Consider the following 23,146-nt stretch of genomic DNA (forward strand, 5'->3'; position numbering starts at 1 on the left):
CAGAATAAGTAGGTTTCTATATGTAACTTCATATACAAATGTATTTTGATGTAAGAGTGAAAGTTATTTCTATGGAGATAGTAAAATTTGAATTTCATAGTTAGCATACTTAATGTTAAAATTTTATTCACAAAGCATTTAATGGGTTTTGCATGTTCTTTAAAATGCATTAGCTTATTCTGCATTATGTACTGGTTATTACAGAAGCCAAAACCAAGATGGAGATCTTTTGGTTTTTGAGAATCTCATGAAAATTTCAAATTGTGTCTTAAATGACTCATTACCATTTATTCTTATTATTCTTTAACTGTGTAACAACACAAAAAAAAAACCCCAAAAAAAACCAAAACCAAAAAACCGGAACAAAGTTGTGGCTTTACCTGGTAACTTTTGCATGTGTTTTGATTTCTAAAAAGCATTATACATAATTTTCATACAGCCTTATCAGATATTCCCCAGAAGTACTTTTTCCTGGAGAACATTTTGTAGAGCTGTTGATAGCCTTTATCAGTATCTTATGTACATGATTTGGGCTTTAAATTAGCTTAAAGACATTTATTATTTAGAATTTTAGTTTTATTTCAAAGTAAGTGTGTTGTGGTGTGTGTTCAACAGTTCTGCTGCTAAATGAAGTAAGCAGATACTTAGCTTGCTGCGCAGATACATGGGCACAGGTGGACATCTTGGTAGTGTGCACCATGCAGGGAAACACATGGCACTACACAACATGGGGCAAAGAGCGTGCCGTTTGAATTAGAAGTCATTTTATGGACACCTTGTAAATTTGTGCTTGTTCATATATGGGCTGTAATTTCTAAAAAAGGTGTGCTTGTCTTTATATTGAACATTTGTGATACATCACTCTACTGCAGTTGTTCTTACTTTGTGGAGAGAGGCAGTATTGCATGAACCTGTTTATGTCAATACTTTAATAATTTATCTTTATAACTGCTTTTGTCTATATTTATAGTAACATTGGCACCCTGTGTACAGAAGATACAATCAGTGCTGAAAGGAAACTTGCATCCATCTGGAAGCAATAAACTTTTCTAAAAGACTGCACAGTGTTACTTAATCCTGTGATTTCTTACTGTGAGTGAAATTAAGGTTTGGTTCAGTTGTGTCACATCATATTGATATCAAATCTTCTGTGAGAGCTTTGTCATAGTGTTAAGCTGCAAACAAAATTTTAAAATTGATGAAAATCTGAGAATGTAATTTCCTCAGTCACAGGATTATGCATGACTGCAAATGTAGTCAATTCCATATAATAACAATAATTGTAATATCAGAAAGCTTCTGGAGTATTGCATTTTGTAAGCTTTTTCTTTATCTGAAGTGCTAATTTGAACACTGCGCCACTGATTAAATATACCTTACATTTTGCATTGTGCTCGAAGCAATTTTTGTTGGATATGTATATGTAGTATGAAGTATATTTTTAATATGCCAAAATATTTTACAAAGTTAGGGAAATTTCAACAGTTCCTGAAAGAGGATGGGAAAAAATCCCCATGAATATTATAAAGATCAAGAACAGAAGTCTGGGGTGGGGGGTGGGTGGGTGTTTGTTGCTTTTTCTTCAAGTCTGTTACAAATGTAGTGTACATGAACTAAATAAGATTCATTCATTCCTGCAGGCAAAGTGGTGTAGCTTACGTTATTCCTATTCCTGCGTGGCAACTGAGCTGAAGAGCATTGGGGTGAGGGAAGGGTTTTATGCTTGTCAGAGGACTCCGGTGGTGCTATTATCTTCTCTTACCCTTGGGCTAGTGTCGAAGGTGCAGATAGAATGATACAAAGGATGGCTGAGTTTATGAAGAAAGCTGCTAAAAATAGATCAAAGATCAACAAGGATAAAGACAAACATGCAGCTATTGATCAATGAGAAGTTCACGGATGAGCTTATCTAGCATCAGGTAGTATGCTTTAATACCTAAAAGCATGAATTGCTAATATGCTTGAATTACCAACAGCTTACCAACAGCTTATGGAAAGAAATTGTCCTGTATTTAGAACGGGATATGTCTGTTCTTTTATCCTGAATAAAGTGTTGGCTTGAAAATCTTTTCCAGAAAAGACCAAAGTTTAGGTGTTTGAGACATGTTGAGTTCCCTGAAAATAAGACATTAATATTTAGTAGTGTGGATAGATTGTGAATCTGTATTTGAGGCTGAAGCAAGTCTTGTGCCACTAAGAGTCCGGTAGAACTAATTATTAATTTGTAGTAAATCAAACTCAGTGATGTCATGTGGCTATAAGAAGCTATGTTGATTCCCCACTCCCTTTATTTTCTGACATGACAGAAGTAATTGCCATGACTATGACATTAGTAGGTAAAAACTGTGTGTGTGTGAGATTTATGTAAAATAAAGGTCACATTTCCTCTTTGGCAATTCTTTAGTTAATCTTCCAGCCCTGGTAGCCCATAGTATTTAATCACATAGGCTCTCAGATTCCAATCTTCTGTTTTATTTTGGAAATCTTTCCCTTTTAATAAATTGCATTATATGATGGTTGTGTTTTTGGTCTATGTAAAACTAGTCATGTAATCCGATGCTTACGTTTGCAGAGGTTTTACAAAAAATGATGGAGATCATTGATGTTCGTTACCCTGTTGTTACTCTGAAGTTTGTTACATAACTCCTTTCGCTTATTACATGAAAAGCCATGGGGTTTCAGGCACTTAATAAAAGATTTGCTGCTGCTTTTCCAAACGTATTATGAAATTAGGCAGTATGTGGGCCATACTTAGCACAAAATGTAGAGCTTTCTAAGGTAAATTTATTTTCAGTGGTGTGATGCTAATAAGAAAATGTAACTATTAAGAGGGAAATTCTTGCTGTAGGCTTCCTCTCAGATGCTTCAGATTCAGAATTGCTCACTGTCTCCCTTGCTTCCTTCCAGCTACTATTGTTCTGTACAGCATTATTCCCAGCAGATCTTCTTTTTAGGGTGTTGTTTTTCCATTTTGTCATCTCCCTCAAATGGTTTCTTGGAGAAAGAAGGGGGAACTCAAGGTCATTCTTTCTGTCTGGAACAGCATTAGGCCTTGTGCTAAGCTTTAATCACGCTTTCCTGTGGAGGTATTTACTCGGGAATTTATTTGGCTTCCATTCAAAACAGATACATCTGATATGTTTTTCTGACAAAGTTCTGCCATTGGCCCATAATTGATACGCAAGGTACTTCCCTGTTCTAAAGCAGAGATGGAACAAGACAATAATGAAATCTCGATGGATACATGTTTGATGAGCCTCCTTACAAGAAGGACCTTGTCCATGGCTTGCTGGGCATCATGGAGACCCAGGAAACTGGGTGGAAGTGTTATTCCTGAGATATGGTCACACTCGGAAGGAAAGTCCACAAGTCAGGCTGTTCTCCAGGGGGAGTCAGCTCCACCTCCAGAGAAGATCTCTGACCTGTCTGAAGCTCTGCCATTATGGTATGGGAATAATTCAACTGTTCCCATGGTTGCTTTACCAGTTGTCGGCATCATCATTTAAGTTCAGCCAGAAATAGGCAGTTTAGCCGTGATTGGTTTTGGGTGTTTTTTTTGTTGGGAATTTGCTGATTGCCGTCTTTTAAAGCTGTAGTAAACCACCCAAATTTTAAGTTCCATGGTTTGACTGAGGACTTAAGAGGCACACCAAATGTTCTCTGAAGCTGCTCTTCCTGCAATTGCTTGATGATACAATGCTGGGCACAGGGGCATGTGGCAGAAACAGCCCTCTAGGTTTGATGAGGATACTCAGAAGAATGAGTATTATTTTTTGAAAGATAAGGTGTAGAACAGGGATTCGAAACAGCTGGGCTTAGGAAAGACAAGAAGGGAGGATGAAAGGTAGGAGGTTGTAGTTTTAGGTATGGTTATTCATGTTATGAATATAGTAAAATTTTTGAGAAATACCAAGCAAAGAAAAAAAAAACTTTTTACTTTTTGTAGAAAGTATTGAAATTTGCACGTGACCATTAAATCCAGTTTTATATTGATGTATTTTGACATATTTTGCCTTTTAAAAAATAATATAAGAATTACTAAACAGAGAAATAAAATAATGCAATTTCTGTTATCTAGTATAAGCCTCTATCCCATGATCTGGGATTTGCAGTGGAAAATTACTGTGTTTTTTTGTTTGTTTGAGGTTGGTTGGTTTTTGGGATTTTTTTTTTGGCTGAGCTTGAGTTGGAAGCCTGAGTTGGAGCCTGAAGTACAGATTTATTCACGAATATTACTTTTGTTAGTGTAGCAATTATTCTTCATAGTACTTCTATTTTTAGAGATAGCTATCTATGTTATTAGTCTAAAATAAGATGACTTCTCTAAGCTGAATAGTGAATAATGCCTTTTACTGATGCATTAAAATAGTTTGTAAATTCCTATCCAGCAAAACTAATTTAATATGCCATTATAGGTTTATAAAGTGGAGTCTTATTCTGAGACTTACAATTCTTTAATTGATAAGATGAAAAAAACATTTTAAAAGCTAAGAGAAACCATAGTGTACCTTTCCTGGTTCTTGGTGACTTTTGTTGATCTGTGTGTGTGATCTTTGGGGAGTTGGCAATTGGAAGTGAAAATGCAGAGCAGATTGACTCAAACCAGGTTGACTTCCTCCTGATGAAAGGAGACAGTCCCAGTCCTTCCTTCTTCCCTGCTGAGTATTTTCTTATCACTTTGAAGCATCTCTGGTTTTGTAGGACTTGTGTTGAACTGATTATATTAAACTGCCTGTCAGAAGACAGGCCAGCAAAAAGAAAAAAAAATTAAATGGACAATCTATGTTACTTTAGGGAGTTGAATTGACTCAGCTTGGTTTTGCCAAGTGCCAGATGTAAGGAAAAGGGGCTAGGCAGTTGTGGCAGGTGAGTGAGGGTAGGTGCCTGTATTGGCAGAGGGACAGTGGCAAGGTATTGCATTGCCTTGGCAAAATGCATCACCTTCAGATTCTCTAGAGAAGGAAAATGAAAATTGGTTGTATTCCTGTCAGATCTTTTTAAGCTCAATTTTCTGCCCTGAAGGAATACAGCTGTTGCTGCAAGTGAATAGCTGCCACTAAAAGATGTAGTAGTTACACCCAGCTTTTACTCTCCAGCTCTGGAGGAGCTGAGGTGCATCGCTTAAGTACTTTTTTTCCTGAACTTCTTGCTTTTCCCAAGGAGGTTGTTCCACAGGCTGAGAAATATTTTTCTAGAGCAGGGCCTTGGTTGTGTTATGGTTCTCTTTACACCACCATTTAAAAGGAGTAGACTAGAGCAAAGGTGATGTTCCAAGGAAAACTCGCCCCTCTGCAACCTGGCCCTTGCTGTACCTTCTCCTCAGCTTCCCACCTGAAACTCACGGCAAACAGAAAGTGCAATTTTGCTTTCTCAACTTGCAGAAGAGAGTAAGAGGCTTAGCATCAAATTTTGCCAAAGGTGTTGCATAACCTGTCTTTTTGAAATGAAAAAATCCTTGACAATTCAGAGGTTCTGAGAATTGCTTTTCTCTCTCATATTTAGAGTCTTTAAATTAATGTTAAATGGTCTGACGAGCTGTACAGTGATTCTCAGCTCTTCTGGCAAGAGTGATCATGCTTGCTGCTTTGTATTTGTCATTCCCAGTCCTTCTTAATCAAAGTTGCAGCTGAAAACTCTGTACAGGTTTTATGAATGAGTTTCCTGCTAGTTATTGTACTTTGCAGACTACAGTAAGGAAAAGATGGGCTTAATAGTTAATGAGTTAATAATTAGTATTTTATATGCGTTAGTTAGACATTGTCATATTCTTTTAAATATTCCTAACCCTAAATTTGTAGACATATTGTAAAAAAAAAGAAAGTTTGATTAAAAAAATTCTATTTATTTCCTTTTGGTTTTATATTAATACAATTATATTTTATTGTACATCCTGAATGACTATTTTGAAAATAGTATTTGTACAGTGTAAGAAGATCTATAATAATTTCTTGAATAACTATTGTTGATCACTCTACCTTCTTTGGTACAGTCTTGAGGAATTATTATTTCTATTTTGTTACGCTGTACTTAGCTATAGAAATCAAACATTAATGAAGTAAACTTCGAGAGCATAATTGGACAGAGAGCTGTAAATGTGTAAGAGATTGATCTATTAAATATAGTTAAGTGGGGCTAGGTGTCTTTCCAAAGGTCACAGGAAGAATTTATGACCAAGGGAGTAAAACACATTTGCCTTCATGTCCTACTTGAATTACACAAGCACTTTTCATGTATATTTTCTTCTGTTTCCCATGTAGTCCTGAAATTTGTTACAGAAAGTAAGTCCTCAAGTAGAACTTTTAGATGTTTGGCCTCTATTGCAGGAAAAGAGTCCAATTCATCTTTTGTTGCTGAAGTGTCAGTGTATGTATTTTAATAGCACACTCCTTTTTACAAACTGTTCTATTCTTCTGTAGTGCTGCTTTTTTTTGGGTTGTTTTTCATCAAATTTGCTGTAAACATGACATAATCTGTTTGTTTAAAGCTAGTTTAACACTCTTAACTGATTAATATGTGGTTTGGTAGTTACAATTAAATTGTATTTCAGTGAATTAGTCCCTCACGCTTTTTTATTTAGCTCAGTGCGGTGTATTTGGACGTAATTTTTTATTAAATAGGGGATTAGACTGCCACATAAATAGGAGAAATGTAGGGTAGTCTCATTGCTTGAAATCAGTGAGAGGATAAATAGGGGCATAAAACTTCCTAGAAATTCATATATCTAGGCAGGCTTTTTTCCATGCTGTATTTGGAAAAAAAAAAAAGTGGACATGTGCAGAAACTGTGAGTACAATTAGCGTCAAGCAGATAAATCCAACTCTAATCCTGTTTACGCTCTACATCAGACAGATGTGTTGAGATTGATTTAGACAAGCCCTTGGCTTATGGTGATTTTTTTTTAAAGTGCCATATATTCTGTTTTTGTTAGATCTTTGGTAAATGTTAAGTACCTTTAGTTTTACTCTTCCTAACGCCTGTAACCTACTTTATACAGGTTCCCTCTCTGCTCTCATGATGACAGGGCAGCCTGGAAGACGAGATTATCTTTATTCCTTGTAATTATATTGACTTCTTTTTTCAGAAGATACAACAATGGGAAGTGGGTACTGAATTAAATAAATAGCATGATATCTAATAGATGTATACTTAAATCTCTTGCAAGAACAGATGGTACCCAATATCTTTCTAAGTAATGTGAGAGGACAGTTAATGTCCTGAAACAGCTAGCAATAACCAATATGATACTAACGAACCAATAGGTTTTTTTTAAGTTTAAAAAAGTGTCTAATCCAGTATATACTTTGTTTTTAAAGTGAACCTGATCATTATGACATGGAAGTAATATTTTATAAATGTAGCTCATTACTTAAATTTTCTTTATCTGAATTGTTTTATAAAATTCTACTGCATTTATGATTATCTTATTTTCAGTAAAAATAGATGAAAATTATAGAATATGCTTAGGGACTTCTATGCATATTTCTTTTCAACTTTAGTAAAAATTGGCTGCCCTAATCTTCCTAGGTAGTTCAGTATTTGAAATTTAAAACTTGAGGACAGTGCTTTTGTATGAATCTGTATTCCTACAGTTTGTTTGGTTCTCCAAGATGTGGTGTAATGAAATAGGAAAATTGGAAAATAGGAAGTTGCTGTCTGCACCTCTAGTGCTGTTCATCTTCTCCAGGAAAACAGTACAGCATACAGCAAATACTCATCAAATAGAATTTGTTACGGCTTTTGCTATTGAGAAACCACTTGACTGAGCTGTTGCCATATTTGGAAAAGGTTTAAAGTTTCTAGCTTTTCTTGCCTTGGGCTGCAATGGGAACTTCATTGATCTAGCATATTGGATCTGCTATAATTACAAAGAAAGCAGGGGAACTTTTTGTGTCCAGAGTCTCTGACACCTACAGGGACAGTGACATTTTTCCTTCGGTCTGTGTATTTGACTTTGTCTTTTACAGCTCAAGAGAGCAGGAAAAGGAGAAGTCTGTGTCATGCTGGTTCAGTTGATACATCTCCAAAAGGCATTTGGAACTAATGTCACTGAAGTGATAGTGTCTGTGGCCACCTGGTCCACGAGTGTAACAGCCCTGAGATAAGAAACCTTCACTTAGTGTTCTAGCCTAACACAAACCTCCTCTGGGGTGAGGGTCTTCAGCTGTCACAAGAATTGTTTAAACTGCTTTTCTTAAATAAAGTAAATTCATAACTCAAAAATTAAAGATAAAATGGGCAACACTCTTTTTGTTTATTTTTCTATTTTTGTTTAACTGTTTACTGGTACGTTGCTACTCTAAACCCAGAAGACAGCAATTGTATAAAATGAAAAAAAAAACATTTGGCATCTCGTCCATTTGGGTCAGAGCACATTCTGAGAACTATGATTTAGGAGAATACAATGAAGAATTTGCTTTTTGAATATAAACACACACAAAAAATGGTGGTTCACTGTTTTTTGAGCCTGCAATTTTATTCAGTTTTTGAATATCAGAAAAGGCATTAAATAGCATCTTTGAAATCATGCTATTTGTATAGTGGGATAACTAACGTAAACAGCAGAAAGCTGGTAATGTATAAGACCAGTGGCTAATGCAAATGATATGCAATAGTATAGGTACGAGCAGATGCAACAAAATGAAGCTAGAGCTGAAGCCAAAACACTTTTATTTTTCAAATATTATTCCTAATCATATTGCTAACATTACTTTTGTTTCCCCCCTACAGGTGATTCCAGTATGGTTTTACAGGCTCAAGAGGAGATTATGGAAATGAAAGATGTATTTTCAGTAAAACTGAAACGCCGTCGTTTTGTAGGACGGAAAAATGGTGGTACTTTGTTGGGTATCACGATTTTTAAATGCTTGAATAAAGGAGAAAATAAGCTAACGGACTGTGCTATCCATTTAAATAACTTAAGTGAAGATCATTGTCATTTGTGGTTTAGACATCTAAAGGAGATTTTGAATGGTAAGCACTCAACTGGAGTTGATATTATTATTTCAGACCTGTTTCTATTGGCAATACATAAGGATGAGTGAAGCTTAGAAAAAATATTTTTCCTGTGGGAGTTAAGACTCAAAGACATGAACTTTATTGTTGGAAAATTTTATTAACTACTGTAGTTTTAATTAGTGAAGTGTTAAATTTAGGAAAGTGATGAGAATTGGCTAATGTGTCTTTAAAAATTAAATTGGTGCTACTTTTTGAAAGTGTATCAGAAGCTACTGAAAATAAGTAGCTTACTGTATTCTGACTGAAGAGTCTTCTGGGAAATATGTTTCTTAAAGAAATAATATACATTGTTGATGTTTTCACTTGGAATTGCAGCACATCTAGTGGTATGCAGTTGTTACAGGCCTGGGAACTCTTCAGGGGCTTCTCAGTGACTGCTTAGGAGCTCCCACTTGAGCTCCGCAGATTCTTTAAGAGACTAACGGGAAAGGCTTTCCTCTTCTTCATAAATCACATGTGGAAGTGCTCTTGAGGTTCTGTAGGACTCTTACTGTATAATTTGATACAAAATGTATTGACACTAACTACTGATGAGAGGCAATTCTTTATTTTAAAAATATCTTTCCATGTTTTTCTGGGCTAATGCCAGTTTCAGGATGCTTTGTTTAACCCGTGATAGTTGCTTTTTTTTTCATGGAAGCTGCATGAGATTGTTAGAAAAAAATATATTCACTGTTTAGAAAGGAAAAACAACAAACACAAGCCTTTCACTGTAATTTAATGCCATCAATGTTGAAAAGACATAGAATATAGCACACGCATGATTTAAGAAAAACAAACCCCTTCCCAACCCAAACTTTCTGATCTAGGTCCAAAATGTGTCTGTTTAGACTACAGCAAATGAGTCTCTTTATTACCTAAGAAAAACAATCCATCTTGTAATAGGCCATTAAAACTCCATCTGACTTATTAATACTGAGCCAGATTACAGAATTAAATTTACGCATCTGTAGTGTTTGTAACAACACTTTCAACAGTGATTTATAGCGTTCTTCTAGTAAAGAGACTTTGTCAAAAGCAGATATTAGAGAAAGTAGCATAATAGTACATTCTTATATTGTTTGCTTACAGTATGCTTTGGATTTTCTAAATAAAATTATGTATTGAAAAGTGCCTTCCCTTGCCCCCTTTTTAAAGACTTTATCACAAAATATCTAAGTCTATGGAAGTGCCAAGATTCTTGTGGATCTCCAGCTACCCATAAAGGCGAGGACATTTGCATAAGGAGCAAATGTCTGTTTTGTTCCCAGATTACCCTCCATCCATCAGGAGCAGTGATACCATATGTTCACAGAAAAAAAACCTGCAGTATCTCTTTCTCAGGTTGCCTTGACTTCAAGGTGCAGTCTCTGTTTTATAGCTTTGTAATTGGAAGCCACCTGAACCTGAAAAAAGCATTCTGTGCAACGTTGCTATTTCTAGTTCTTCCTTCAGCTTTGGTCTTTCTTCAGAAGCTCAGACCTTGTGCAGAGTTTTCTTGATATCTAATCAGTACATTTTTCTCCTTTCCTTTTACTTCAGGAATAATCAAAACTCAGAGGGGGAAGAAAATAACTAAATGCCCAAACCAGAATTTGCTAATGTGTATATTATTTTAAGTTCTGTAATTACAATAAGGGTAGCTTTCACTCTGTCACATTTTGAAAACTTAGTAGGTATTCAAACTGCCTTTGTATCCAGAAAATCAGCAAAAAAGCAGCAGCATTTCTGCATCCTATATGACGGATACACATGATAAGTAATTCAAATAGTATAGTTATGGTATAATTCAGGGGAAAAAAGTCTGATTTAAAATGTACCAAACGTTGGTACATTGGTGGGAAGTCTCTAGTGGGATTTAAGGCTGAGCTAAGGGTTTAAAATGTGGATAAGTTCTGTTGATTCCTCAGAAACTGAAATACCAAAAGGCATGATGATATAACTCTTCTTGAAACAGTGATGAATTTTCATAGTTTTGCTACACCTTGTTTTCGTAATAGTGCCGGTGATGTCTTTGTTAATGAACTCAAATCAGCTCCTTTTTGATTACCTTATGAGCTACACGATAAAGTTAAAATTTAATCCTTCTAAAATAGTCAAAATTTAAGTGAATATCTTATTTCCTAATCTATCTGATCACAAAGTAATTTTTCATTAACTGCTGCATTATTTACTTTAATGTTTTTTATTGCTTCTAGGGTGGAGCAAATTAAAAGCAGGTGATTTACCAAAATAGACTGTATATATGTTTGTGTATGACTGTCATAAACATGTACTTTCATTTGTCAAAATAGGTAAATTTTACTAAAAGGTGTGTCCCCTTTGAAAATAAATGCAATCTCTATTTGTTTATTTTACTATTTGATGGGTTTAGGGATTTTTCTTCACATACATTAATTAAGAAGCAACAATAGGAGGTTTACTAGTGATGATATGAGCTAGATTTTTCTATGGATATTTGTTCTAGTGAAAATCTCTTTCTGAAATATCATGTATACCGTTTCCCTTTCACTGCACTTTTTAATGTGCTACGTGAATGTTTGCTGCATTTTTTCCCCCTGTCCATTCCTACTGTCTTCACAGTGAATATCCTTTGTTGCTTTGAATTGGTGTTTAGGCTACTTCAATTTAAAGTCAATTTTAACTAGGCTATAATTTTTTATTAAGCCTGTCATCATATAAGTGAGCACACATATAATATAGTTGTTTAGATTTTAGTTATAGCGGCTGCTATTTTGGCTCCTTGTATGTGTATGACAGGGTAACAAAACAGTTGTATTACCATCTTCCTACTTTCAGATAAATTTTTACTTTCTGTATAATGTTGCTTCTGTTAAGTTGCAGATAACCAGGCATGAAGAGCTTGCTCAATTACAAGGTCACCAGGAAAAATGTACTTTTCTGTATATTGCATATTTGTTAAACTGGTATAAAATAACCACTGCCATCTCAATGTATGCATCTACAAAGCCTTGGTTATGGACTGGCTCTTGGAAAGACCCAAATGGCAATTTAGACATATTCCAGTATGCTGTTGATCTCATTGTACACCTGGCTCTCACTGATTTCCATTTATGGATCACATCTTTTTGTACTGGACTTACAGACACATACAGTGGACATACTGTGTGAGTGGAATTCACTGTAGTTTAAAATCCTCTGTGTATGCGAATGCCCAGTGTTTCTTAAAGGGTTCAGACAGGCCCCAAGATGAAAGAAAATGTGTAATTATCAATGCTTATCCATTTAAAACTTTTTTTAGCATCATAATACTAATTAACAGTTGATTTGAAAAAGTTTTGCTTAAAAACTCTGTAAACTAGCTGAAGACAGGAAATTAGTTAAGAATAAACTATAAAGTAGCAAAAAATGCACAAAGTGGATTTTATTTTGATCTGCTATTCTGTAGTATCTCTCGCACTGGGATTTGATATGATTGTCTGAAGCTTCATGCATGAAGTATTAATTAAACCATTAATGTTAAACATTAACTTGGGTTAGTTAATATTAACAGTGGTGTCTCCATAGTTACATTAACAAACCTGTCTCGTATTATTAATTCGCCTTATGTATAATATTCTTACTCTTGTGTAAAGTATTTATAAATGTATGCAATAATGACATGATTCCAGGCTCTTAACTTGTGTAACATAAACCCATTTTCATAAAGCTAAGAACTGAAAGCAGCACAGATGTATGTCTGAGCATAGCATCTCCGCTGCCCTAAGAGCCTTTGTTTTCAGAACACCCTGATTGACCCACCACCCTTCATGGTTCACTGATTCACTTGGTGGATCAAGTTTAAACTAGTGCATATTAGCACATTTGTTAGTACTAGAGGAACAGTTGGCCTTCCTGCTTTTGGCTGCTGGTTCATTTCAAACAGAGCAGCCACAGAAAACAATAACAGAATATCAGTTAGGAGAACACCAAAAGGCTGACAGACAGAAATCAGTTGCAGGCTGTAGTAAATGAGGTTGATTCATTCATACAGAAGTCTTTTAAAGAAAATGTAAAAATTATTATTGCTTAAAAAAAACTTTTAAAGAAGTTCAGCTGGATAATTTTGTGGGAGTTTCATCTTTGACTGTTATTGGATATTCTTCAGTTAAACTCAGCTGTTTGTGTTATAACATGTCCAGTGCATGATGGGAAAGTTAAATAATAAATTTTCTCATGATAATCCGTTTGTGTCAGTTGACACAAACTGGCACAAACAAAATCACAGCAGTAATTTACCATTTCTCTGCTCAAATGCCTTATTTGTGATACCTAGTTCTAAAATAAAATAGTTTACCTATCTAAAAAAGTAAATTGATCTTCAAGTAGTCATAAAGAAAATGTCATAACACTTTTATCCTGTGAATTCATTTAGTTCTTGAAAATCCCACTGGGATATATGTATTAACTCTGATCTACTTTTCGATGATAGACTAAGGTATATAAATGTACATACAGCACCTGTTTGAGAATCATTTAATGAATGAATTATGGGGTTTTTTTTTGAGAAATAGGAAACAAAAATTCAATTAAGTTTCCTTAAAAACATCTAAGAGATTTTTCTCAATGATTGGAAAATCTATATTCCTTTGCCTGCTTATGTTTTCTTTTAGAACTTTCTGTTGCTGGGATAATTTTTTTTTTGAGTTTTATGGATAAAAATTTAAGTTCGATACCAATGTCTGCCTTTTTTCCTTCAGCTTTCTCCTAATAGAGGATTAACAGTGACAGAAAATGAGTTCTAACTCACACTGTCTGGGTAACAGAATTTATGAAACTTCATCACCTTTTTCTACTCCCATGAACTCCATACTCTCCTTTTTTCCCTCTGTTTTGTCTATTTTAAGTGTGTGCATGTGTAGTGTAAAGAAAGACTTTACTTACAATTTAAAGAGGCTGTAGTCAGTTTTTACAGTTTTCTGGCTCTGGTAGTGGTTGAGCATTTAGGGACAGCTGATCACAGGTAGGAATTCCTGTAGAGAAGATAAAAACATGAAGAACCTTAATGAATATGGCTAAATATCTTCTTTATTAAATCAGGAGTCCTTATTTGTCTACTTTTACATTTAATTTCTATTAGTGGTTTAGGCAAAATATCAAGCTACAGAAGTTATTTTTTTTGTCTTATAACTTCTAAAGGACTGCAATAAAATCCTAGTAAGTGTCTTGAATGATAACTATGATAATGTCTTCATGATGACGATTTCTGTGTTCTAGTCTTCAGGAATTTCTGTGTTCTAGGCAGTCTTCCTTATTTGTGTTGCAATTACTATGATTAGAAATTACACTGCAGCACTTACCTGCACTGCTTTTTTTTTCTGTTTCCAGAGAATCATTCTGAATAAATCATAACGAACTATTCTGTTTAGGTAGAAATGGACTTCCAGCCTCCTGCTCAGAGCAAGTGAGCTTCTAAATGAGATCAGGTTGCTAAAAGCCATGTCCTGATAAGTTTTGAACATCTCTAAGAAAGGGCAGTCCACAGCCTCTCTGAGGAAAGTGATCTGTAGATTAACCACGTTTATTGTGAAGAATGTTTTCCCCATTTCAAGTTGGAATAAACCCTCCTGCAAATTTTGTCCCTTACTTTTATTTTCCTTGCCCCTACAAGATTTCTGTCTTGGCAGTCTATGTTGTCTTACAGTAGATACGAAGGAGAGCATTTGGGTAGATACTCTGTTCTCAAAGCTTCACCAACTGCTCCCTCTGCCTCTTTTTTGTGGCTGAAGTCACAGTTCTGTTGGGCTCACTCCACTTGATCAGTCTTGTACTATGAGGCCTAAAAGGGGATGCAGTTTTTGAGATTCAGACTCAAAAGACTTTCAGTACAAGGTCATAATCATATCCTTTGATCTGCTGGTTCTTTTCTTGTTAGTGCAACACAGTCAGCAGTGGCCTTCATGGCATCAATGACACACTGTTGACTCATGTTCAGCTTCTTGTCCATCAGGATCTTCAGAATACTAACTGTATTAGAGAGGTGCTGTGTAGTTGATCCGTCCCCAGCCTGCACTGTTAGGGTCTTAGATGCTGGACTTTGTGTTTGAACATTTTGAGGCTTTTGTCAAACCTTTCTTGTAGTTAATCGGAGTCCTTGTGAATGGGACCCCTGTCCTCCAGCACCTTTGCTATCCTTACCAACATCCCTTTTTAAAGGAGATACTTTCAAATGTAAATACTAAAGATTATTACTGAAGGCATTCAGGATTTATTAGGCATTAAGGATTCATCATGATTAATATGCTGTGCAATGGCATGGCGCTGCGTGTAACATCTTGCCGTAAATATAATTGGAAATATGATGTTTTATTTCTGCTTTTAGGTTACAGCAGCAAACTGATCCAGTAATTTCCTTCAGTATCTTTAAGATATCTTCTAAGATTTACTAAGACAAACTGGATAAAGTGCTATTTTAATTTCCAGATTATTTGATGTGTTTAAATAAGTTAAAAAAGTAACCTATGGGCTTGTAATGTTTTGATATTAAGGAATAATTTCCCCTTTGATAGTAAAATACTATTTAGCTATAATTTCTCTAAGGAATTGTTCCTGTTCATTTGTTGAGGTGGAGTAAGTGGGGAACAGCTTGAGGAGGTCCCAGGTGACACTCTGAATGTACTTGTGGCTATAAAAATTGAAGTAAGACTCTACATGGGGCAGGAAGATGTGTTTTCACTTTCAGTTCCTTTTGAAATTGTGGCCTACTAGTTATTTTGCTCTTGAATATTGAAAGCAGCAGACTTGGCAGATCTTCCAGCTTTCATTTGGCTAAGAAAGGGGTAGTCTAACCTGCTACTAAAAGAAAACACAGAATTTATAAATGAATGAATTGATTAGAAAATTGTTCAAATCATATCTTTTAAGTAACTGCCAAAGATACAGCAGTATTGCACGCCACCACTTGCTTTTTGTAGCAACCAACCTCACTGAATTATTCAGTTGTAGTAATTCTAGAAAAGAGAAATTGCAAAGTCCTGCTGTTGTTTTTTTAGGAATTATTTACTATTCAACAAAAAGGCATATTCCAAATAATAAAATTACTTCATGGGGTCAATATACAAGACATGGTACTGTTTGCATAGCAGTTTTCTTCAGTGGTGTTTGCTAAGAGTTCGCTTCTTCAAAGACCTAAATGTAACTTTTTCAAAAATAAGATGAAAAGGAATTCTTAGCTTTCGGATTGGTATCACTAAGTTTTCCATTTCTTTAAATTTCTTCTCACCTCTTTCAAGATGAGGGAATTTCCTTTGCACTGTTTGATCTGCAGTCTCAGGAAACAGGAGCATTGGATCTTGTTATCAGTTTTGTTGAGTGTTATTGTAATATGGCTGCTACGAGTTTCTCATATTAAATTCCAAAAAGAATAAATTTTTGGTTTTTGTTGTCCTGTCTTAATTTGTTCATATTTACCTTGCTTCTGTATCAGCGTTTAACTAGGTTATGACATTTTTTTTTTTACCTCATTCCCATAATATTTTGGTTAGTAAGTGATTAGTTATTACTGCTTTTTAGCTGTACACACAAAAGTAATCAGTACCGTGATTTTAAGAAAAGTGGCACATATCCAAGAAGAAATTGAGACCTTTTTAGACTCTAATTTACTTATCCTGTTAAAGCACTGTAATGACACTAATATTAAAAAAATCATTTAAGCTGTAGAAATAACTGGGCTGTGTGTAATATTACATGCTTTGTGTTTTCTTTTTAGGCTTTCAAAATAGACCAAAATCATTAAAAGTGTTTGTTAATCCAACCAGCCACAAAAGAGAAGCCACTCGTGTTTATTATGAACAAGTTGCGCCTCTTTTTAAACTTGCTGACATCAAAACTGATGTCACAGGTAAGTTGCTTCAGAAGTGTAGTTTAATCCTTTGTGAAATGAGTACTTAAGCATGCAAGACAATTTGAATTTATGGGCTTTGCCTGCAAGTAGTGCATTTTGATCTGTAGTTAATACAATGCAATACGGTTTTACTTCACAAAAAAAAAAAAAGTTATTCTGTTATCATCTGATAGTTTCCCATCTTTAGCAGTAATGTATTTTTCATTATCAAAGGCTTGTATAAAAAGAAACAAGCATCTAATGTCTAACAGTCTTGTATCTGTGTGCTAAGGGTTGTTCTGCACTCTGGCAAACACATGTCCTTAAATTTTACTTCTCTTCTGAGAGCATCTATTAGCCTGAAATCGTAAGAGTGGCTCATCCAAAGGACACAGTATTTCTGGATATTCTCTCAGTTTCAGGGATGACCTGGAAGCCTAAGTGATTAAGTTCTGTGATGACAAGGGCAGTTCTTACAGGGCATACAGACACAACTTGGTGTCTGGAAAATGTGAAGATATGACTTTGTTGTTGTAGTGATGCTGCCTTCTGCTCAACAATGGGTTCCTGATAGACTGATTTAAGGCGCCCACTTCTGCCTTGGTTCTGCTATTTCATTTGATTGTTTTTTGTTTTTTTTTTTTTAAATAAGAACGTGAATAGCAAAGTAACTAATTTTCTTAAAGCAAAATAATGGTAATGTTCTGATCTTTACTTCTGCTCCCTTCTGTGAAGAAACAAACTTATGCTGCTTCAAATTTGGTCCCTCAAAACACCCATGCTTACAGAGAAATTATACTAGTATTTCCTGTTCCAAATAATTTTATATCTATTGTATTAAAATTCCTTTTGAAATACTGCAATTTTTTGGTTATGCATTTCATGTCAAAGTGGAGTGCAAACTCTGGTGCAAGACATGTTGACAGCAAAAAGTCTCTTACCTATGTCTGTTGAAATGTCATGCTAAATAATCAGTTCCATCTTAAATTATAAGACAGAGGGCTTATCCTACTGTTATTCCTTAAACTTCTTGTGAAATCATGGCCAGTTCAAGTTGTAGGTGACAAATAATAGGAATTATGTAGTAATAATGTCTTAACTTCCCTTAATTTACAAGGGAATGCCGGCAGTTTTATGTAAGTTGTTATTCTTACAGATTCACTGTTCACCTGCAAGTAATGGATTATACTGTAGACAGGTTAATGATAATATTCTCTCCTTAGATATTGAACGTAGCCCTGTTCAGGCACAATTTTTTATAAGAATAATGTTTTTTTGTGCAAACCTTATTAACAGTTGACTGACTGTCATATTGTTAAATTACTTCCAGTTTACCTTAACCAACTATTTAAAGAACATTACTCTCTTTTTTCTCACTACTGGTTTATTTTTTCTTTACTATTAACATAGCCTTGTTTGTTAAACTCTGTAAAAGGCAGTGTTACCATTAACCTGTATAAGATTAAAATTTTAGATATGTGATGTCACATGGAATCCTAAAGCTGAACTAATAAGCCACATCTGTATCAACAGTTTTATAGATGATTTAATAAAATTTAAGATAAATTATGGTTATAAATTATGTTGAAAAATATTTTTCCTATTTGAATGAAAACTGTTAACATTTTTTTATTATTTTTCTTTTAAAATTTGAAAAGAAACTTCTGTTTTCAACCAGATAAATGTTTAATAGCTTATCCTTAAAATAACGTTATTTTGTCTATGTCCAGATACTGATGTGCTTATTAGCTGCCTAACACTCCTCCTACAGGCTAAATAAGAGAACTACATCACAGTTTTAAATGCTAGTAGTGAAGTAATCTATACATTAATTAAAATTAATTAAAATTAATTAAAATTAATTAAAATTAATGTATAGAGGGGAATGCTGAGTAAAAGTCCTGTCCACTGGTACCATCATCTAATAAAACTGTGTCATTTCAAGTATATTGAACAGGATTTTTCCTCCCATAATTGTTTTGGATTTTGTAAAGTGGGAGTGTGCAACTTTTACTGCTTTTATGAAACATGACTGGTATTTTCATACAGAGTAGTGTAAAAATGTACACTGCATACTAAAAGTTGAAGAATTTTGTAAAATTTTTACACTGAAGATAGTTTCCTTTTAGTCTTTTTACATACACCTATTTAAAGCTTAAAAATTGTACACAAAAATCTTGTAGCAAATTGGAATCTCTGAAGTGACTTCCCGTGCATACACAATGTAATACTTAAAGGTTGATAAAAAAGACCCCAACCCAACACTGACAATGGGCTGCTGAAAGAAAGGGCTGCCCTTGTCCAATTTTGTATTTTGGTGGTTGGCTGTTGCTGTTTTGTGGTTTTGGTTCCTACATAATCAGGCTTGCTATAGGTGTATTAATTGTAGCTAAATTAAGCACAAGTCTTAAAGAGTGGGTTCATTGTTTTGGGGGATTATTTTTATTACATGATAGTAAACAAATCTATGAAGTGCTCGGTGTGGTAGAAAGTGGGAATTAGCAAATTTAAACTGAAGCGCTACTTTAACCGTAGCTAAGGCTAAGCAATAATTAAAACCGGGTCTTTCTGCAGCCTTTTAAGAGTTGGCAATCTTGAGTTCTGCAGCGGGGATATGTGTATTAGGAGAAGAACAATAACTCTTCAAAAAAATGCAGTTCAGCAAAGCTTGGTCCGTACTCAGGGTACCTAGGAGTACTGGCAAATAGTGACAATTTGAGCTAGCATTTTATAAATATATTAGAATCTTTCAAAATCTTACACATACTGAAGAAAAGTAAATAAAAGTAATCCAGAGAGACTCTTAGATTTTCGCACTTCTCTTCCTAGTTTTTACTCTTCTGCATCCACTTATGCACAATTGCAAACTGGATGTTTAGGCAAAAACGTTTGCCCACTCTGTCTCTTTTTCTTTTCTTTTTTTTTTTTTAGGCAGAATTACAAAAGAAAAGAGAGTGATTGAGAATTGGACAAATAACATTGGTTAAAACTTACTGTACAGTAAATAACATTAATATTATTTTTCCCTCAACACCAGTTAATCTCTTGTTATCATTAGCAGATTTAATCCTATTGACATTAGTCTGTGACATGAGTGGTGGTATTTGTATGTGTCATGTGGAAGTGTTCTGTGTTTTGAAGGGCTCAACTAATTATATGTTGTCTTTTCTGTCTGTAGGGTCTGAACCCTTATATTCTTGTTGGTTAGGTGAGATAGGGTGTTAAAATGGTTTGGGTTATGTTCACATTAGCTAGGCTGACCCTGCCCTTCCTTCAGAATATTGTTACTTGGCACCTAATGCCTATTGAAATTTAGAACCTTAGAATGTTTTTGAAAAATGAAAACTTTCTCATTTATGTATTACAAATGGTTGAAAAAAAGCATTAAATATCCTTTTTGTGATAACATTTTTGCTAAATATGTAATTTGAATCCTTCTCAAACTGTGAAAGTAGCTCGCTCTTCTTACCAATGTTTGTTGTGTGGCTTATTTTTGGTTTTGTTATTGGTATTTGGATTTGTTTCCAGGTATCAGGATGACTCTGATGTGTCCATCTGGAGGCTGTCATACCTGCAGAAAACTTTTAGATGTGGTCTTTTTATGTCTGTGTTGAATTTTTAATTTTTTTTGTGGTTGATGAATTTTCTGCATGTTATCATAAAGCTTTTACTGGAAATGTCTTATTTTCATTACCTTTTTGTTACGATGTTTCAAAATATGTGCTGTGTACTTCTGTCATTCTCTCATCCATTTCTAAATTTCTCTGAATCGTCCCAAGTGTTAAGCCTTGCAGTACTCCTGCGTGATTTCCAAACTTAAGCTATTGGATGCAAAGAGGATGGAGTCCCCATCCATCTGGCTAACAATAGTCATTTTTACAGCCTTTATTGATTTCTCTGTAGACATGAATCCTTTTTGTTTCCATGTCCTTGATCTTTCAGCAAATTAATTTTGTAATAATAAAAATAAGTTTATGTACATTACATTAGGAAACCACTGAGCATATTCTTTTTTACACAATAAGATCTTATTTACCCTACCATTTTTATTAGACTCTGCTCGTAACTTCCTAAATTTCATCATGTTCATTTAAAAGGCATGTAACCTGGTAACCAACTGTAAGGTTTCATGGAAAGAGTTTCTTTCACAGTAAGGCAGCGGCATTTTTTTCATGATGCGCAGTTTTATTCATTGCTTTTTCACAACCTACAGAGAATGATGAAAGAATAGTTCTCATCAGTAAAAGCAAACCTGAGTATGATAGCTTAAATACTGTGCTTTGATCTTCCAGAAGAGGTCCTGCATGAAAGTAAATTCTGTAAATAATGCCTGAAAGCTGTTTTAGTGATAGGTATTTCTGTAGCAAGATGGTAATTCTCTGCCTTTGATATCATCAAAAAAACTCTGCTTTTTAATTAAGAATTTCCAAACCACCAAGCAATAGAAATTTGCTAATACTGGTTGGGAGATTTTGGAGTTAAATACTGATATATAATTGTTTAGTGTGAGGTGCAGAAATTTTATCACTTTTAGTTTGATTTTGTTTTTTTAAGAAAAAAAGTTATATTTACACTCACTGTATATACACAAATTCTTGTGTGTGTACTTACTATAGAGAGAGGTAGAAGTGTTTTCGGTTCTTATAAGCAGCATCTGAATAGTCTGTAGAAATACTGTTACAGCAGGTACAGATACGGAATGATTGTTTTAGACACCAAGACTAATAATTTTAACAGTGTTTAGAAACACTGGAGAAAAGCCTTGAACTACGCTAGCACCAGGGACAGACAAGCATGAAAGATTAATGTAATTTTGCATATAATGATGCACATTCTTACACAAAAAATCCATCTGCAAGTGTCATGTCAGTCAGCAAAAATCTTTGATGGGTGGCTGCAGCTGGGCTGTCTCTTCTGGCAAAGCTGGCCTAGAAAATGCTAAATGTAGTTATGATGCTTTGTGCCATCTGTAGTATGCCAGTTTATCCTGTCTTCACTGGCATTTACAGTACTATATGGGGTATCAGCAAACACAGAGACATCAATGTAGAGTGACAGATTCATTTCCTCCAGAGGCTATGAACTCTGGTGTATACTTGTGCCACCTTCCTCTGTTGTTATATTCTGTTGTCACTGGTATTTGGCTTGATTTCATACTTCTGTGTTTAGCTCCTCATATTTTTGATTTAGCAATTTGCATATCTTCACACAAAGGAAATTAAATTTGATTGATACTGAAATAATTCGGTCTTAACTGAGGATATGCTTACATTTTCCTGAAGTTTACCAGCAGTGTCAATGCTAAAACTTGCATTTTGTTGCAAAAAAATCTCTAATTCTCTCAGTTCGAATGCACTAAACAGTCATGCGTCTGATGGCAGATCAGTTTCAATGTCTTGCCTTTTAGTTGGCACAACTGTATAACATTTCATCTTCTACTTTTCATGCATCTAATAATTTTTTAAAAAAATCTGAATTACCATGTGTTCCTTATGTTAGAAAGGCAGACATTAAAAAAATTCCTTTAAAATTATCTAATCTTTTGATAATTAAATAATGTTATTTTCCACAGTAACTGAATATGAAGGACATGCTCTCTCATTACTTAAAGAATGTGAACTCCAGGCATTTGATGGGTAAGTTTATTGTGACAATGAACGTTAGCAATCCTCATCACATTAGTTTTTATTTGTATTCCATCCAAAACTATGCTAGTAGGTGTTTTATGAGTTACCCGTTTTCACATATATATTAAGCCTGAAATAATCAGTTCTTATTAGATGCTTTGGTTTTTATTACTTGCTGGCGATAGGTATGTATTTTAGATTCATAAATGACAGTAGATAAATATAAAGCTTTCTTAAATATGCTTCATGAATGCTTCAGTTTCTGTATTTGCAAGAATGATGCAAGTGCTTTGTCTTTCACACTATCCATTCAAATGGTCCTTAAGGATAACATTTTATCTAAAGTAATGTGAATGTTTTTTCCATTAGAAAAAATAAATCATTCAAACTTGCTTGAAGTCAAGAGTGAAAATGCTTGTTCAATCATTTTTAAAGAGTTTGCTCTATGGATTAATCCTGCAGTCTTTGATATTTTTACATTAATCATTGAATAATAAAGTTCAATAATATAGAAGAATAGTTTTGCATACTGTAGGGGTCTTACAGCGTTCTTACAACTCTTATTGGAATATGTAGTGAGACATATAATAAGGTTTACATAGTGTTTTATAGGTTAATAAATTTGTTAGTTATAGAAACTCACAGGGTTATGTAAGAAAATATATCTGAAAATGTATGTATGTATTCTATATTCTAAGGATGA

The 23,146-nt window shown here is 34.5% G+C and overlaps 1 protein-coding gene across 1 annotated transcript in view; it reads left to right on the forward strand.

The window, feature by feature from the left end:
* CERKL (CERK like autophagy regulator) overlaps positions 1 to 23,146 on the forward strand; it is a 55,129-nt gene that overhangs the window by 14,542 nt on the left and 17,441 nt on the right. The window contains exons 2-4 of the mRNA XM_069861005.1: positions 8,728 to 8,970; positions 16,703 to 16,834; positions 22,389 to 22,452. Of these exons, the coding sequence (XP_069717106.1) occupies positions 8,728 to 8,970; positions 16,703 to 16,834; positions 22,389 to 22,452 (439 nt within the window). The remainder of the gene's footprint in view (positions 1 to 8,727; positions 8,971 to 16,702; positions 16,835 to 22,388; positions 22,453 to 23,146) is intronic.

The sequence above is a fragment of the Phaenicophaeus curvirostris genome, chromosome 7 (assembly GCF_032191515.1).
Source record: "Phaenicophaeus curvirostris isolate KB17595 chromosome 7, BPBGC_Pcur_1.0, whole genome shotgun sequence".
Taxonomy (NCBI): domain Eukaryota; kingdom Metazoa; phylum Chordata; class Aves; order Cuculiformes; family Cuculidae; genus Phaenicophaeus; species Phaenicophaeus curvirostris.